This window comes from Simochromis diagramma, unplaced genomic scaffold, assembly GCF_900408965.1.
Source record: "Simochromis diagramma unplaced genomic scaffold, fSimDia1.1 OVJJ01000085.1, whole genome shotgun sequence".
NCBI classification, from domain to species: Eukaryota; Metazoa; Chordata; class Actinopteri; order Cichliformes; family Cichlidae; genus Simochromis; species Simochromis diagramma.
The window spans coordinates 37553-57481 of NW_024387315.1; the positions used below are offsets into that span (position 1 = coordinate 37553).

At 42.1% G+C, this 19929-nt stretch overlaps 1 protein-coding gene across 1 annotated transcript; it reads right to left on the minus strand.

Annotated features, from left to right (window-relative positions):
- Window positions 1–9882: 9882 nt before the first annotated feature.
- Window positions 9883–15494, minus strand: ccnd1 (cyclin D1). Its single transcript, XM_040005137.1, has 5 exons — window positions 15297–15494; window positions 13771–13986; window positions 12995–13154; window positions 12710–12858; window positions 9883–12632 (listed from the first exon to the last, which is right to left on the minus strand). Exons 1-5 carry the CDS (start codon window positions 15492–15494, stop codon window positions 12477–12479), a joined length of 879 nt encoding a protein of 292 aa, XP_039861071.1. The 3' UTR covers window positions 9883–12476.
- Window positions 15495–19929: the final 4435 nt, after the last annotated feature.

Genomic DNA, 19929 nt, shown 5'->3' on the forward strand with positions numbered 1-19929 from the left:
AAATTTCTTTATTAAATCATAAGATTCTTAAATTCATCAAGTCTCTGCCTGGGTCCTCGTCTCAAAACATGACATCACTGTTTTGTACATTTTAACACAATTTAATCCCACATTCGTGAAAGAAAAGCAAAACACTTTTTAAAAGTCTGTAACAAAACCGTCAAATCTGATAAAGGTTATTTAAATGCTGCAAAAGAAGAATGGATTGGAATAAAAAAAAAATACATATCCTAACCTTAATTACTGGGGGAAATGATGAATGATGCTCACAGTGAGTAAGAAGTAAACTGACTGCATTTTTTGGATAGAGATTCACTTTTAATGTGTGTGTATAATATAATATAGATACATAAAAAATACACTCCAGAAATAGAAGAGTCCTTGAAATGTACAAATGTACAAAATATTAATAAAAAAATATAAAAATGGAGGCAACTTTGCCTGTGGTACAATGTATGAAAAGATCTTTACTGCAGATACTTCTATGGCTCTACCGATTTTTTTCTTTTATTTTAACCTATGTCACCTCACCTTGAGGTTGGCAAATCACTTTTGGTGGTCAACTCTCTCAAGCAGTTTAACAGTTTCTGTTGTGCCTGTCACTGCTCCCTGTCTGTTTTCTTACCTGGTTCTTCCTGACCTTGTACTTTCTCCTCATGTTCCCTCTTTCCTCTCTCACTCTTTGGACTGACAATCATACACAAGTAGATTGTATTCAGTTAGATGAAAAAATTACATTAATTTGAAAAAAAAAAATACTATTAAGATCACTAATACAAAAAGTCCTCTCTCAGTGTACTTTCAACCAAAAGCCAAATAACCAAACCACATGTACATCTAATAAAAGATATAAATATTGAAACACTGATCCAACATTATCCTTTATTGATGGATCATTTGATCTTACACTTTTACCTGAATGTGGCTCCTGGGTTTAATATCGGCACATATGACAAAATAAGCAGCTTCTCTCACTCCATTTCAAACAGGACAGTGGTAACAACAGTAGGCTACGGAAAATTTTAAGTTTTAGATTTTAAATAGGCTGCATACATTTCAATAGGAGTAACAGGACGGTGACATGTTACTGATTTTACTACAGAGCAGGACGAATTGTAGGGTAGCAAACATCGTCGGCAGTAGCGGTCCTAGCCTGTTTGGTGCCCTGGGCGAACATTCCCTCTGGCGCCCCCCCACTCCACATAAAACTTCAGAGAAACACACACACACACACATATAAAGAGAGAGAGAGTATGCATAGTTGTTAGGAGCTGGGTTCTGGTTATGTGGTGGTTTTGTCTGTATGTGTTTTTTTGGTGCCTCCCTTTTTGTATAGGTAGGCGGGGCAGCGAGTCACTGAACCTGGCACACCTGTTACTCATCAGATGCATTCTTCAGAAGTGTTCTTTAGGAGCTACCTGACAGAAGACTAGTGTCGGGGAGTACGGCTGCAGTGACGCGACTCGGCTGACGTCGCAGTTGAATCGCGCGGAGGAGTGTGGTGGGAAATTTGAAGGTGGACGTTACGGATTGAGTGAATCGATTTGTTTTTGGACTTTGGACTACGGATTAGGATCACGGATAGTGGCAGTTGGCATAAACTGGTATGTGACTGGCTGGAATGGCGTCTCTGGTAGATGAGGATTAGGGCTGCCACGATTAGTCGACTAGTCACGATTACGTCAACTATCAAAATCGTCGACAACTGATTTAATAGTCGACGCGTCGTTTGAAGCTTTGTAAGATCCTGAAAGACGCAGGAATAAGTAGTAGGATTTAAGAGTGTAATAACGGACTGAAACAGAAGATGGCAGCACTGCATGTACACTTGCAAACTCCAAAACACTTGCAAATTCCAAAACACTTGCAAACTCCAAAACACAACGGAAGTGCTCCAGGACGCTAGGGGCAGTGTTCAGCTCGATTTGCAAAATAAACGGCAAGTTTGTCTGTATGGGACGGTCTAGTCTCCGTCGCGCTTCCCAGGTTGCCGAGCAACCATGATACTAACCGCTGGAAACGTGTCATACAACTTGGTTTGACAGAAATGAAGGAGAACATATTTTGTTCATTTGTTTGTTTGTTTCTACAAGAGCTTTGTGTGATTTGATAAGTATCTGAGGCTGAGACCACAGGACAGTAAAACATGATTGTTGGGCTTCATTTCTGTGCTGAACAGTTATTTCAAGATTAGTTAGTAAATAAGAATTAGCTGATGTTGTTCATGAGACTAAAGTCATATCACTTTGGTAATGTAAATATAATATGGCCAATATTATAGTTATTATATTAATCATTATTAGCTATTACAGCAGTGAGTTCGAACTCTGTGTCAAATACTGAGCTTCAGTACAGATTCAAGTTGCAGTTATTTATATGTCTTATCACCTTAAATCTTCACTCAAAGACAAGTATCTTTGACAGTGCATATATAGGTGTATTGTGGAGGTATGTAATAACGACAGGAGAGGTCTCTGTGTCTCACTCCAACTTTATTAACTGACTCTCAGAACTTCACATATATTGAGCGCCAAAATCTCCACCCCAACACTTCCCTTCAACTTGGGTGTGAGTGGAGTCACCTGGTGGTCCGCCACAGTATCATATATAAGAGACAAATGTTGTTCCTTCAGTATGTTGGCATTACTAAATTTGGCTCATTGCTTACATATATGTGTAAAAAGCAAATGTACGAGCTGTGATAACTGTGTCTGATAGAATGAAGAGTAGACTGATATATGAAATATTCCTTTATTGGGTGAGAAAATCAGACCATGTCATAACTGCTTTAAGTCATACAGAATAGATATCAGAGCCTTAAACAGGCTGACTTCTGCTAAATGGGTCAAACTGGGCAGAAAGTCTACAAACACATAACATCCTTATAGAATATGATGTAACACTATAGATCAACTTACCTCAGAATATATAAAGCATATAAACAATTACAGCAATATGATGCAACAAACACAGCAGCTACTGATCCAAAATACTCAAAGCTTCATAGAACTGAAACCAACATATATTTTTAGCTCCATTCTTCTGCTGATACAGACTTTAGGTTTCTGAACATTAAACTTGTTGCTGTCTTTCATAGTGTGTAACTTGAAGGCCCTGAGTACTTTCTCCCACACTGAAAACACTGGGATGATAACATTATTTGAACATTACCTAATAAGACTGATTCAGCACAGACAGTTATGTTAAACTTTCCTAGCAGTCCTTCACAAACAGGGAACAGTCTGTCTATTCTCTCCATCTGTCAGCTGCTGCTGGCTCTTCCTCCTCCTCTTCCTCACACACTGCTGAGTTTGTCCTGGTGGATCATCAGGGGTGCAAAGCCTCACAGATGATGTGCAGCAGTGGGTCCCTCAGTCTGTCCTCACTCTGGACACTTGCAGTCGTCACACATGGAAATCAAATGTGTGATAAGCTGCAGGATTCAGACACAAGTGTAACTTATAAACACATGTTCATACTTTTATTCCACAATCAGAGAGAAAGAAACAGAGAGAGAGTGCAGGACAGACAGACAGGTGACAGTCTCAGGTGTACACACTGCTACACAACAGCACAAAAGAAGGAGGATTTAGTGTTTGTGTTATTACGAGTGCTAAACAAGAAGAGTTCCAGATGGTACAGTGGACACATGTGTGACTGCTGTGATTAAAGCATCTTTCTTTCAGCTTAACGAGTGAACCGTCAGCTCGTTCAAACACACGTTAAAGTCCGTTTGGCTCGACACCACCGAACAGAGGCAGCAATATAACATAGCTCACATTAACAGTGCAGTGGATCCTGCTTGTGCCGTGATATTCAGGACTGCAAACCGAGCAGCATCACTGACTTTCAGCCTGTTGTGTTTGTGGATATATGACTGACTTTAATTATCCACAAAATCATCACAATCTCTGTAAGATTAAGGTCGACTATATATATATATATTTTAAAGTAAAGGCTTTAAAACCAAGTTAATTCTGAAAGTACAGACATCGCTAATGTCACATAACTTTCCCGACATGTGGCCAACAGTAATGTTTTAATGTTCTTTGTTATTAAACATTTGCACATAAATAAGTGACATAATATTCAGTACTTACTTCTGAAAGTTTACTCTTCGGCCGCTCCGCTTCCGTCGTTTTTTTTTTCGGCGAAATTATCCACACCACCACCGCACTATGAAATCTGGGATATGTTGGGCCATGAAGGCTACACCGACCCATCCTTAAAATTCAGGGAAATTAAGGACGCATTTGAGGGCCGCATGTAGAGCAGCCTTTGAATTGGGGCAGCCTTCTCTTGTCGCTGTGACGTAATCGGCCTTAAAATGTGGCCTTTTAGGCTGCAGACCCTGAATTGTCTTTCCTTCGGGATTAATAAAGTATTCTGATTCTGAATTGGGATACAGCCCATATCCGGTCATTGGTACTTCCTGGCTTGTGTAGTTACTAGGTAACAAAAGCTCAACACTGCCCCTAGCATCCTGGAGCACTTCCGTTGTGTTTTGGAGTTTGTACGTGCTTTGTCTCTAGGAGCCACCGTAAAAATGCCACCTTTTTCAGAAACATCCAACTAATATATTTCAGCTAAATCACAAGGGGAAAGAATTGCAACTTGAGTTGGGGCTTGTGAAAAGATCTTCTTCCTTGCAGGGAATTGCTTCCTCCCACTGTGATCCCGCTTGAGGTTGTCCTATCCAGTGCTGGGTGTCTCTTCATGCTTTTGGACACTCTCTCCACCAATATCCTACTTCTTCACAATTATTATAGATAGTAAACAACTTCGTTAAGGCTAGAGAGCTCCCTGATTTCTTTCGGGTCCATATTCCTTGTCATGATATTTGCTGTCGATGCATGATGCGCTCGTTTGGAGGCAGCCCCCACATTGCTGGAACTGGTGGGTTTGGCTGCTGTTGCTGCTGTGCTAAGGCTGCTGGTACTGCCTGCTGTATTTCAGCCTTCAGATCCCTAGATGCTACTAATATTTATCCAGACCTTGCCTTTGTGTTGGCGGCTTCCATGTTCTTCTCTGCAACCTGACGTTTCAGCATCTCTTCTGTCAATTTTTCGATTTCCTTGCAGTGTTGATCCTGTCTTTGACACATCTACAGTCTTTGGATTGCTTCTACCAACAGTTGTTTCAATTGGTCAGTTTCCCTCTGTTTAACTACTAAAAACTCCTGGAGTTGCTTTAATGTAGTTTCTTCATCTTTCCTCTTTAGCTGAGGTGCGGCCTCTGCAGCTGCTGGTCCAGTCTAAGTTTCTTTTACACTCTGTGTTGGATGTCAAAGGAGCTTGCAAAGAAAAGCGTCTGGACTTCTTTAAGTTACTTGAAGACGTTTCACCTCTCATCCGTTGCAAGCTCCTTTGACTACAATGACCTGGATGACTGAGAACCTTCACAGACATATCTGTGTTGGATGATTCTGCATCTCCGCTTCTTTCAACATCTGGTACTTGAAAAACTCTTCGAGCGGTCTCATATTTCTGGGACCATAAATGCCATTTTACTTTCTTATTTAAGTCTGACTATTGTGGTTCAAATTCCCAGCTTACTTTTAATTTGTTTTGTGTTGATGTTACAATCAATCTAAATATAGCCTATATATTTTGTTGTTTACGTATTTATTTTGTTTGTAATTAGTTACTTAGTTACTTATTTCAGCTTCAGTTATTTTATTGTTCTTATTATTTTCAATTTCTTTTATTACTCAAAAAAAATATTCTTTTTTAAAATTGTTTGTTTTTATCTATGATTTATTATTACTCTGGTCTTTATGTTAATCAGTCAATTGATTTTCTTTGTATTTTTTTTTCAATCCTCAAACTATATTTCTTATTTATTTTAATTTATTTATTAATTATTCTTATATTATTTTATTTATTCCTTCTATTATCTATTATCAGTTCCATCTGCGTCCACCACGGGCTGGGGAGTGATCTGCAGTGTCACCCTCCTTCCACCAGGTGGAGCCAGATATCATCCATCCATCTTCTTCTGCTTTATCCGGGGCCGGGTGGCGGGGGCAGCAGCCTAAGCAGAGAAACCCAGACCTCCCTCTCCCCAGCCACCTCCTCCAGCTTATCCGGGGGAACACCAAGGCGTTCCCAGGCCAGCCGAGAGATATAATCTCTCCAGCGTGTCCTGCGTCTGCCCCGGGGCCTCCTCCCGGTGGGACATGCCTGGAACACCTCACCCAGGAGGCGCCCAGGAGGCATCCTTGTCAGATGCCCTGAACACCTCAGCTGGCTCCTTTCGATGTGGAGGGATGGTTGAACTTCTCACCTTATCTCTAAGGGAGAGGCCAGCCACCCTTTGGAGGAAGCTCATTTCCGCCGTTTGTATTCACAATCTCGTTCTTTTGGTCACTACCCACAGCTTGTGGCCATAGGTGAGGGTAGGGATGTAGATCGATCGGTAAATTGAGAGCTTCGCTTTTACACTCAGCTCCCTCTTCACCACGACGGACCAGTGCAGCGTCTGCATCACTGCGACCGCAGCACCAATCCGTCTGTCGATCTCCGGCTCCCTTCTCCCATCACTCGTGAACAAGACCCCAAGATACTTGAACTCCTCCACTTGGGGCAGGAACTCATCCAAGTGGATGCCTAGCCAGATATCACTTATTCTTAATCCTACCGCTAGTTGGCACTAATTTATATATTTTATAAAATTTTTTAGCTGTAATACCATCTTTTGCACACATAGTGTTGCACTCTGTTGAATAGACCCGTGGTTACTAGTTCTTCTTCACTTTTACTCAACCAACAAAGAACAACGACAAACAAAAGACACACATTTACCTCACTTTGCTGCTTTTATGGGAAGTACGATATCCAGTGTTGGGGAGTAATGGAATACATACGTATTTAAAATACAAAATATAATTACCGTATTTCCCGGACTACAAAGCGCACCTGAATATTAGCCGCACAAGCTAGAATCAGGGGAAATCCTGTTTTGTACATACATTAGCCGCACCTGACTAAAAGCCGCAGGTGTTTCAATGTTGACTTATCATATGTAAGAGAATATGCACAAAGCGAATTGTCAGGAAAGAGATGGCTGTTTGGAGACACACCCCTTTATTAATATTTTGAAAAACAAGTTATGGGTACATATTTGCATAACTTTTTAGGTATATGTACAAGTAGCGGTAATTACAAGTACGAAACATGTACTGTGCTTCATAAATGAGTAACAAATGTAGTACATAACAATAACCTACAGCACACCAGAACAATAGATCCGGCCTACCTTTTAGGCTCAGGTGCAGTGACACGGCTTTAACAAGAAGAAAAGTCAGTCATTCACCATCTTTCTCTTCTTCCTGCGCACTGAAACCACCAAAGTCCTCTTCTCCAGTGTCGGAGACGAACAGGCTCAGGATGGCTTCGTCATCCACTCTCAGCTTCTCTCCTTCGTTGTCACTTTCAAAACCAAACAAATCCTCGTTGTCAGTGTCAGAGTCGAACACCCTCTGAAGGGCCGTGGCGGTGTCCCCCTCTCCATCATGCAGCAGTCCAGCCCTTCAAATCCGTTGGTGATCGTGGATGTTTTCACACTTTTCCACGCTGTCAGATTCCACCGGTGGAGTTGGGCATAACTTGCTTTTCGCAAGTTTATCGCCGCTCGTCATCCACGCCTCCCACTGAACGCGTAGCGCTACTTTGAAGTTTGTTTTTCGCCCTACTTCGTACGGCACTACGTTGCCTGGCGGACGAATATGTGACCAACATACCACTCTTGAACTCCGATTCTTGCATGCAGAGAAGTATATAAACACAGTGAGTTAAAAAGGTGACTGAAGAAGAAACACTCAGAGCATCGTAGGAATCCCCCAGCAGCCTAGACCTATTGCAGAGCCAGAAGGTCCAAACCCCATCGCCATTTGGGCCAGAGCCCAAGGGTCCTGAGCTCGCCCATGCCACCGGAGCTGTGGGTTTCTGAGCCAGCACCATCCGTGCTGCCAGAGCCTGAGGGATGTATTCAGTTTGGTCCGGCTTCATCTCGTTCTGCTCTGTCTGTGCCAGAAGGTCATCCCTTCCATCACGGCAAACCGCCTGAGGAGTTCCGTCTCTTTCGCTGTCGCTGGCCACTTGCAAGACTGCCTGAGGTGTCCCATTGCCCAGATTCTCCGTCACTGGCCATGTCTCCTCTGTCGTTGGCTTTCAGAGTTTCTCCATCTTTGCCATCAGCCTCTTGGTCCACCATTTAATCTTTACCTCCACTCACTTCCTCTTCTTTATTTCCAAAGTCATCCTACAGCTACTATCTCATGCTGCCTAGCTACAGTCTCCCCTGACATCACCCCACCCCATGCAGTCTCCCATCTCTTTCAGATTGCACCTTCTGTACAAGATGTAGTTCAGCTGTGTGCATCATCCTCCACTTTTACAAGTCACACTATGTTCCTCCGTCTTCTTAAAGTACATGTTCACCACAGCCATTTCTATCCCATCACTATCTGACTTTCTATAGTTCTCCCCTTAACATCATGTCTGCTCAACACCTCAGTTTGAACAGGTGTGATGTTTCACCTGTTACCTTCACCTTTATGTTCTTTTTAGGTCTATGCCAATCACTACCCTCTCCCCGCTGGGAACACTCTGTACCACTTCATCCAACTTCAGAATTCCCTTCCAATCATAGGATCCTGTTGGTCCTACGTTTGGAGATGGCCGAGTTTGTAAACAACACAATTATACAGATTTCAGATTGCTTTCCCTATTAAGGATCATATCATGATGATTATTGTGGGGTCTTTACCTTACAACATAAAGCCCCTTAAGACAACTGTTGTTGTAGTTTGGCAGTTTAAAACTAAAGTTGAGCTGAATTGAATTGAAAGTCCCCAGGGCTTCCTGGGTGACTCACTCACTCATGAGCCATGTCAGGCCTTGGAAATAATATATTCATTGCAATCGCATTTGTCAATTGTGGGTGTATACATTCAATCCCGGTTGAACCTACTTTGATTACCTTTTCCGGAACTGAAATCTCAACTTCCATCTTCCCATCAATCAACTTATTGTTCATGGTTAGACTCTTACTGTCTACGCACCAAAGTCCAAGGGATCTTTCAGGAATGGTAGTGGAAGTGATTTTTGACCTATCATTTTCATATCTCAAACCCAATGTTTTACAGAGCAGGTTAGGTCTGCAGCATGACAACATAGCATATTAAGAAATGATCTATCTTTGCAACATCTAAATCCCAAGTTTAACCCTGAAGTTATCTTACTAAGCCACAAATCTTAGCTCTGGTCTTCATAGTTCTGGCCTCCATCTCTCATGCCTTTCTGCTTTAGAGTGAGGTGGAAATAAAATGAACCCTGCCAGAGTTTGATCAATGGTTTTAGCAGGCAAAACTTCAGTAGTAGCTAGCTTGTTTTTGAGTGCTGCTAATGAACACTGAAAGTTATGCCACACACAGTCCTACTGCCAGATCGTAAACTACTACTGAAAAATAATCCCTGAACAAGAAAGAAATTACTCTGCAACCCTTAAAAACTATATTACACACTTGTGACGTGCATTAGTGTGTTTGGTATAGGTAGAGTAGGTCATCGACTAATTGAAAGTTTGGTAGTCTGATTCCTGGCTGCTCCAGTCTGCCTTTTAAATATCCTTTAAAAGGCAGACTGGGGTAACCCCAAGTTGCTCTTTGATGCATCCATCACAGTAGAAATGTTAGAAAGCACGCCGTAGAAAAAGCATAGTGCTTTTATGAATGAGGCATGCTGAATAAAGCGCCAAGTACTCAGAGTAGAAAAGTGCTATAGAAGAACCACTCCATTTAATATATTATTCAGTCTTGCAAAAACACATTCAGTTATAGTGAGCAGGTTTGAGCTCCTCTGGACCAAAACAGGCAACCAGTTTTCCAGATTCCATCTAATGTTTTTATTGTGTTGTCAACACAAGGATGAATACACCGTTCCAGTTGCAAAAAACTGGCATGAAGCAGACACAAATGTGTGGAATGATTTGTGAAAACATTAAAACAGTCTATGGCTTACTGAGCATGACACTGAATCTACATACAAATTCAAATCAACTCACTGACAGTTGGAGCAAAAAGCTTTTTCTTGTATATAAATATAAAAAGGGGAAAGGAAGGCCACTATGGGCCTAAAAGGAAAGATAAAGTCTCTTTCACCGAGACAGCTTAGCACTCAACAGAGTTATACATATCCCATTTTCTGTTATGGCACCAGTATCAAAGCATGCCCTGGACTCGCTGGTTTCCATTGCAGATGCTTCACCTCAAATAGGTTTAACGCAGCTAGTAGGCACTGAACCAACAAGTAGAATAGAATATAACTAAACGGAAAAAAAAAAGACTACAAATTAGAGATAGTTGTTGACTGTCACATGAGGTATTGTGGATCAAAGCATTTCTGTACATTGTCTCATTTTTCCTTGTTTTTGGAATATTATGGAAAATTTTTCTGTAGTTATGAACAAAAAAAAAAAAAAGATCACATAGAATACACAAGAAAAATAAACAAATGAGGATGTCAATAACAATTTCTATGAGAAAGTTCAATCCTAAAATGGCATTATATCGACATATGTATAAAACAACCAAAATGTAGCAGCAAACAGGAGAAAAGCATGGTTTTTAATCAATTTTTTTAAACATGTAGCTGGAATTTATTTTCTATAGCAGCGGAATACAAGGAGTGTTTCTCTCCTACTCTATCCTTAATGTACAATCAGAAACCTATTTTACAAGGTTCCTACACAGTGTGACATGCTCACAGAACTCACGTTTCCCACGCTTTGACTCCATGTAGTAGAGAGCTCTCCTTGCTCATGGTAATCTGTCCATCCGTATGTATAAAGTATATATCAACCTGAACATGACAACATCCCCGTGCTGTGTAGGAGCCCTTGTATGAAATATACAGCAGTAAGACGCACCCCATTGGTGAGCCCTCAAACTTTTTGCCACTTCTTTTGCTGGCTTCGCTTCCCTTTTTCCTCTAGGCAAGTCCCAAAAAACGCAGACCACGTCTTTTAGGTTTGTGCAAAATCAAGTTAATATTTTCACCACTCTCTTTTTTTAAGCTTCATTGCCCTCATAATCTATGACACGTATGTGAGCTGGGCTACAGCAATGGAGAATTACAGAGACTAGTTGCAGTTTGACCTGTTCTGGAGGAAGAAATAAGCTTGAATTTAACGTCAGCTCATGAAGCCATGGTCAGCATGAACCTACAAAGATAAATAATATGTTTTACTATACAAAAATGATTTGAACTATTAAAATAGTACTTTTTACGTTTAGCTCTGGGCCTTTAACATTTGGCTTTGCACACATTTAAACCTATAAAATCATGACGTCAGAGCAGCTCTACCTGTATGAAACACTGAGAACTGGAAGGCAGCTACAGCGAGCCACGGTGCTGAGCAGCTTTCAGTTTCTGCCACAGTGCTCAATTCTGTGTCCCACACCATGAATCAGATCCAGGCATAACTGGGTGTAACTGTCAGCAAGTACTCCCCACACTCTCCATCATCAAAAGACTCTGTTCTCATATTGTTTTACAAACTATCACTGTGACTTCTAGCTGAGCCAGCATCACTGACCAAAAGTGCTTTTCTTTAGAAAACAAAGTTGGAATGAATTACGTCTAACTACACAGAGAAAGAACAGACTGTGGACTGCTCTGTTTAGATTTGATTTTATCAAATAACAGGTAAATGGGTAAAGCAAAAATCAAAGATTGACCAAAGAATTTCCCTAGTCCAAACCTTACAATAGCAGTCCAAAGTCTTTAAGGGTGATAGAATGTGAGCATCTCACCCTACGTTTGCTTTAAGACAAACAAACAAGCTTTGAAGAACAGAAGCATAAAACTAACTAACTGAGAGGTTTAAAATGATACATAATAAAGTGACTAAATATAAGCAAGCAGGGTATACGAGTGTCTGCACTACAAGACAAACATGGAAACTTGGGCAGGAACTCTAAAGCATTCCGACATAACAGAAAACGAAGTAAAAGACGAGCCTCTTGCTTTCACGTGAAGCCCTGATGACAGACTATGAGAACCTACTGTACATGACACTTTGGGATGTTTTAGTAGGCATGCTCAGTCTGCTTTAATTGAAAGATTCCTAATTAACGTGTGAGGGAATAAGAAAAACATTTGCCTCTGTGGCTTCAGCTCCAGCCCCACAGAGCTCATTGATATTCAGTGTCTGTTCTCTCTGGTACATCTCTGTAGAGTTCATTTCTTTTCCTGGCCTGGGAGGGGACGCTGGCAGGACATGTGACAGGGGTGAGCATGGTGAGCATCCTATCTTGGCAGCCGTAGTGGACAGCAGGCATGTGAGTGACACGCTGGAGGAGGAAGGGAGGGAGGGAGTTCAAGTGGGGTGCCCCATCCCTGGTCCGCCCGTTACCACCATCTGACAACTTTCCCTCCATCACTGCTCATTGTGCGACGTAGGTCCGGGTCGCCTCAGATGTTGATGTCTCTGACGTCTGTTGGGGTGCAGGACAAGTCCGCGTCCTCGTCAACTCGTTTAGTTTCTGTTGTGCCATTGTGCTGTTGTGCCTGTCGCAGGCTAGACTCCAGCAGAGACTCTATCTGCTCCTGACATGACCGCAAGCAGTCCTGCAAGCACAGAATTGAGACTGAGTCAAGACCAATTGCATTGCAAACATCAAATAAGTGACAAAACGTTTCCATACCGGGTCGCTACGAATGACCTGCGACAGGAAGTTAGTGAGGTTCTGGGAAGACAAGGACGCATCTTGGCTCTTCAGGTAGAGCCCTTGAACAGCCGCTGCTACACTCCCTGCTGCCACCATTGAGGGAGGGCTGGCAATGAAGTTGACATCTGTTAAAACAGCACAACAAAGTTTTCCAGGGATGAAAAAAACTACACGCTCATTGCTAACCTGAGAAACTCAGAACTCTGTTTTCTGCTTACACACACACACAGGCTTGCATTAAGGACAAAGTTCATGTCACACCTGTAGCACACAGTGCCACAAAGGTCTGGGCATGTTTCCTGAGGATCTGCTTGGTGGAGGGATAGATCTTCAGCTTGGACAGGAAGTGCTCGATGAAGTCATGAGGAGTTGCTGAAGCCAGATCCCACTTGAGCTTGTTGAGAACCAGCAGCTCCATTTGCTGTGGACGGAGCAGAACAGAGGGAGTCACTCAAACTGATCCGTATACAGTACAAGTGTCTGTGGTGACATGTATTTATTCTAGAAGTTATTTTAGGTTTTAAAAGTTTTATCTAATCTGCTTTTTCTTAAAATGACATTTGACATCAAGTTTCTGTGTCCCCATCCCGTCCAAATGTATACAAACACAGTCATCCACAAAAACATATGCTGCAGTGTAGGAACATGAATAATTGAGATATGCTCCTTTGAAGGGGAGCACACAATAGAAGAAGACTGAGACTGACTGGAGCCAATGTTGGTTATTGGCAAGCATGTGCAGGTCTGTCCTATGACCACTAGGTGTTGCTGTGAACCAGTTTTTTCTTGGCAGCCACTGAAACCATTCATGAAATCAGAGCGGCCTCCAGCCACCATGGGAAAGTCATCCGCAGCCATTCAGACACTGCTGCACATTTCTGCTCTTAGTTCAACGTCATTTCAATACAGTTTCCTCCCTCCCACCCACCACGGTGACACTAACCAGATAAACTGCAAACATTAGGTATACTGTTCAGTGCATATTGCCTATGTGCTGTATGTGTTATGCAACATCCAAGTGTGCAGAAGTCAATTACCAGCAGTTCCCCGGGCAGGACCGAGTTGTCCGTGTAAATACAGAGTTTCTCCGCCGTTAAGGGCACAGTCTCCTTCATTTTTGATGCTAGAAACATGCATGTGGCTCCGAGCAGCTGTAGTCTTGTTTTCCTGGTGGCCTCAACTGATAGAAATCTGTCCAAGTAGTTCATAGCGAGCGGAAAAACCTCCTCCTCACATTTCTGTTCCTCGCAGACCTGGGAGGGTAGACAAAGCTATTAGAGTATGCTTTTGCTCGGTTCCAGGAACTTCCAACTCATGTGCATTGCGGAGTCTTTGTCTCTGCGTCTTAATCCGTGCACAGCTGTTTGCGTTCAAGAGCCGCACTGACGACAAACGACATTAGAACAAATTACAGTCTGCACATTAAATATGTTTGAGTTGTTTCGATTTCCTCACCACTCTATTTAAAAAACAAAACGTAATTTCAGACCACGCCGGAATAATGGCAAGTTCACACGCAATGTATTTATTACGTAGTTTGGAGTGTTCAGCACAGAAAGCAGCCGAGAATTAGTTTGCAGTCAGTTCTGACTGAGACACAAAGGTGGCGTCCATGCAAGTTCCACACTCCAATTTCAACTTCGTCATCTTTTCAAAAAATATTTAGAAATATTTAAAAATTATCTGGCCGTGTTAAAATAGGATGTAAATGATCCTTATCGAATGACTAATCGGATGGGACACAAATGTACCCGACTGCAGTCCAAGTGAATTCAAAAGAAAATGTTTTTTGCGACGGGCTTTCACGTGTTGCAGGCAGCACTTCCCCCGGCGCCCAGATGCACAATTTCAAAAATTAATAAAAAATACAAGACAGCACAGAATTCATTCCAAAACTACATGTAAATGTTTAAAAACATCTCAAGTATTAAAGCCGACTCCAAAATGTCATTTCTTCATTTTACGCTTTTTAAGAATATCCATTTTTCGCGGCGACCTTCACACGCAGCCCGGACTGTCGGCAAGCACAACAAAGTTTAGCAGCGGACAGCAGCTAAACGAGCGCCAGCAGGCACCGTGGAGCCGTCTCATCTTATACAGGCATTTCTTTCCGATATTACAAAGTTATTGTCATTTCTGTTGACATTATTGATTTTTAAAGATATTAAAATCTTCCTCCTGTACGACAACAAAGATGGCGCATAATACTGGCACAGAGCAGACTGCATACGTGTACATTGCTGTTATTTCGGAATATTTTTTCCGATCTCGTCAACATTTAATGCAAGAAGCAAAAACATGCGGAATCCAAAGGAATAACTAAGAAAGGCAGCCGACTCGTGGTGGAAAGCGAGAGGCCGATCTCCGCTTATAGGTGAAGGACCACCCAGCACTCATCGGGACTTTTCAGAGCCTTTATGTAACATGCACAGTAAAATAGCAGACGGAGCCGCACAACTTTCATATAACGACCAATATGCCACCTTCGGGTGTACACAGAGGTTAAGCAAGCGACACGCCGTCGGGGAGTTGGAAGCAAAAAGTTAAAGTCAAATAAACCAACCTCCAACATCCAGGTGGCAACTATTTTTCGCATTTTTGGTACAATTTCTTTCTGAACACACTTGAAGTAGTTTGGCGAAGGCAGGTAGTTTTCTTCGGCCTTGAGCATGGTGTGTAGAACTCGGTCATTGAGCAGGTTGACGTCCTGGTAAGCTCTCCTGATTGAGTCCACCTCACAGCACAGCAGCTGGTCCTCCATAGTAGGCTAATTCTGCTTTGAGTATATTTATCACTGCCGATAAAACTTTCCTATCTCCGGGTTAAGACGTCACCGTGTAACAGTAAGAAGAAGCCGGAGCACAGAAACCCACAGCCAGCTACTTTTCTCGCCACTTTCTTCTTACTGGGCTGCCGCTGCTGCGTGCTGTTACTCCGACTGTGTGCGCCAGCCCTCTGGAACAAACCACTTCGCACTGCGAGACAAAAACCCCTGCCTCGCGCTCACCAAACACGCACGAGAACACACACAAAGTTTATCAGCGAACACGCACGGCGGAGGAGATGACGTCAGCTGTTGTTAAGTGTTGGGGGTGGGCAGAGGCGGCAGGGGGTCGGATCAAAGAGATAAGCAGTCTGCAAAAGAGCGCGCGAGGAAGGGATTCTATTATAGCGCTATACATATATATAAGAAAGAGAAGGGAAGACCTCCCTCCTCGCGTCTCTCCCCCCTCCTCCTATAGCCTGGTACCTTCTAAAGAGGAGGTGGGAGGTCCGGGGTCAGGGAGACGTCTGTCCCTTTTGGAAAGGATATGCCAGGGGGTGGTTGCTTGTTATCAGTAGGGGGCGATAGAGGCTCACAGCCCTCTCTTTTCATATTGTACTTCCTCTGTCTGTGACTGAATGAAAGCAGAAGCTCTGAGCAAACATAAGGTGAGCACGTGGGACAACAGTGAGTTGCTGCTTTAGTCATTCACTTCTCTGACTCCATCTAGCATGGGAGAACACTGGAAAGAGTTTCCCAGATCAGGCTATAATAATCATAGCTCTATTATCAACTGACTTAAAGGCCAGTTTTCTTTTTTCTTTAGCAGCACATACATTGTATTATTGTAGGGTCTTTACTTTACCATATAAAGCGCCCCGAGGCGACTGTTGTTGAGAATTAGGGCTGCTTAAATCAAACTGAATTTAACTGAATAGCTTCAGTACAATTCTGCTAGCACTGAACAGTGTAATCATATATTTATATGTGTGTGTGTACCTCAGTATAATAAAATGTTAGGAAAATAGTCAAGATTAAAGACTTTCCTGACTCTCTCTCTCTCTCTCACACACACACACACACACACAAACGGGAGGAGACTGGCGTTAAACCAATGGGAGGAATTGCTGTTACTAGGCAGATGTTGGTGTATCTTTTCATGTAGGGAAAAGTTCAGTGCACTGGAAAACTTGACATTGCTATTGATAATCCAATCAAAGTCCTTTGACACAGTCTTTTAAAATAAACAATACAGACGTTTACTACCGACGGTATTTTGTTCACCAGAACCACCAGGAAACAATTTAGATCAAGTTATTAATGAAGCCATGCAGAGATGTATATTCTGACTTTTGCAGCTTGATGAAAACTATGAAAGTGTATTTAGCTGCTTAAGTTAAAAATTAAATGGGCACTCTGTGCACATTTTAATCTATTTTCAATATGCATTGGAGCTTTTCACATTCCTGAAATTCCTGTCTGAGCTAGTGGGTACCGTAATGCCTGAAGCAGGCTTCACCTCCGTGGACAAAGCAAGAAGTCACATTAGGAGCGTATCTGCACTCTGCTGTGGCTTCGAATGAGCGTGTAAATGTACGAATAAATGATTCTGTTGTGTAAAACCTGTATCCATCTATTCAGAAATGTTTCACAGATTGGCTCTTTTTTTCAAACACTTGTTTGTGTATTACTTCCACTTTAGAAAACACGCTGGCCTTTGCTGTATACTTTAATATATATTATACTCTGTATTGTTGTTTTATTGTAGCTGCTTTGTAACTGAATCGTGCTAGTAATCCATTTCAGTGGTGAATTGCTGGTTACCAATTTGAGCTTTACTGTTTTATTTATAGTGTGTGCATGTCACCTGTAAAACTTTTATCATTGTTTTATATCGTATTTTTACCATGATGTCATTCAAGTCCACGTTGTTATTATGTATACTCTGCAGACACAGATGCTAATAAAACTGATGAATGATTGTAGTCTGCTTCACTGACAGCTTTCCTCTGTGCCATTTGTGTCTCTTCAGCCCCTCGTGCACAGTCAGATACGGGTTTTCTCAGGGAAACAAAGAGAGCTGGAGCATGTGACTTTTGCTGTGAGGCTCTTCTAGCAGCTTTATGGTAACAGGGAGGGGTGTTTAAAGGGACAGTGGAGGGTGACATGACACCAGCATACGTACTGATTCAGACTATCCCACTACTGCACAGCCCATGGCATATAGCCCATTGCTATATGCCATTTACCATATCAAGGCCACGGCTTGATAATGTGGATTCAAACATATAGCAATAAACTATTAATGGCATCCACCCATTCTCTTGAACGTCATCTTTGGCAGGACTTGTGGCATAAGATATCCATCTTTAACTCTCTGTTGACACATATAACCAAACTCATCTGTTGGGGTGTTTATCAGCAAGATTAAACACAATGACCAGGCCTTTCATGATAATTAGTGGAGAGGTTAAGCATGGGTAAATGACGGCCCCATCACATGTTTGTGTTGATCACGTTCTTCAACATTGCAATGTGAGATGTGGATATTCTTTTAGCTAATGATGCAGTAAACTGACATTTATTAGTTTCCCAGAAGTATACAAATTCACAACGAACCCTGTAATTGAAACTGTATGCAGATATTTATTAATCAATGATAAAGACGCTGAAGGTGATGGAAATCCGTTGGTGCATTTACAGAGTGTCTGTGTATCTGCGTGTGTGTGCTCATTTCTGTCCTCCAACTCAAACCCTCCCCCATGCCGTTTGTACTTCTCAGCTTTCTGTCATGTGGGGCACTTTTTGCATAATGCTGAAACCTTTAGAGATGAACTGTATAAGGCCGTATTCCTTCACATTAATGTGCATGCTCATAGATAACACAGTCATACTATTGCACACCTAGATGTGCCACATTGAGGTAAACTTTTGTCTGTGATGTGGTGTGTTTTTCTGAGATTTGGTGGTTGATTATCTTTCCTATTCTGTGCAATTTTTGCATAACTGTGGCATACTCAGAAATTTTGGTCTGGTGCATGTTGAATATTTTTGTAGTGCAGTCGGTTCACTTACAGCAAAGTTAATATCTATCCGTCTGTGATGAGGAATCAAAGCTTTGAAGTAATAATGTGTGTTTGTGTGTGAGAAGGCTTGCCTCACACAGAGAAGTAGGAGAGTTTTCTTTTTCCATCTGAATGAAATTCCTTTCTTAGCTGAGGGCAGGGCCACAATGACCCTGCAAAGATGGATAGGGAGACTGTCCTGTGAAGTGATCCGTTAAACCAGACAGACGGAGGTCATTCTGTGTGTTTGTGTCTGTGAGTGTCCACCATTTGCACCATAACTGACCTAACAGCACCTGGTTTCTAGCTGGATGAGTGACAGACATTTAGGACCAAGGGCAAGGATAACAGGAAAACCCCCCTGGTGTGATGAATCAGTAGGTGTTTGGGAACGGCATAAAGGTAAAGAGAAATGCATGCAACCTATACCCCCCTCCCCCTCTCTGTCTCTCACAGGCACACACACACACACTTCAGACTAGATAGTACTGCTTTGAATAGTTTCTGTGAATGAGGCTGTGGTATCTAACTCGGGTCTGACCAAACAGTGCACATCCATTATGCTCAAACAAGTGTTTTCATAACAAGTGCCACAAAAAAATACAATAATAAACTGAACAGAGCCAGCATACAATGCCTTCCCCTCTCCCACATGTAGTTTCTCTGAAGTATAACCCAATTAACACTCAAAGCTATTGAAGACCAAAGTTTTGCAGGTAGGTAGTTACAATTGGCAAGTATTTGCTAAGAGTTTAAGTTCACAGCTAACATTAGGTGCTGCTGTGGAATTTTACATCTCTTTAAAAGTAAAAGTAAGTACCCACTTGACTAAAAGCTATACATTTTTCTATTGTGCACGCTGAGGTCTTTGGTTGGGCTGAGTCCATTGTGAGCTGTAAATCAGCATTCTCTCAGATGCCAGGGGTCACAATGATGATCATTTGCCTCTCAATTGACCTCCTCTGTGTTTCAGGATGGCTGCAGAGATCATGTATGCGTACGCATGTGAAAGCGAAATACGAGTTCCATGGGGAATTATCATCACACAAATCTGTTTACTGGGTTTGTGTCCTTTTGCTCAGTTCTTATTCAAACTGCGTAAATGTGTGCAATCTAGAAATGAATAATCAGTGATTCTCACATATTGCCCAGAGGAATTGCTTGGGAGTCACTCTAGAGGCTCATAAAAGTGCACTGATGCCTCACAAACATAACAAAAGTATCTTTTGACAACTGCTGTTCGAGTATTTGGAGTTGTGCCGATCCAACAGGCGTTAACATTCAAACAAGGTCCTCGGTCTGCCTCTTGTGTGACTTCCTGCCTCATGGTGGTTGAAATGTTGTTTTAGCATCTCAAACTAGTTTAT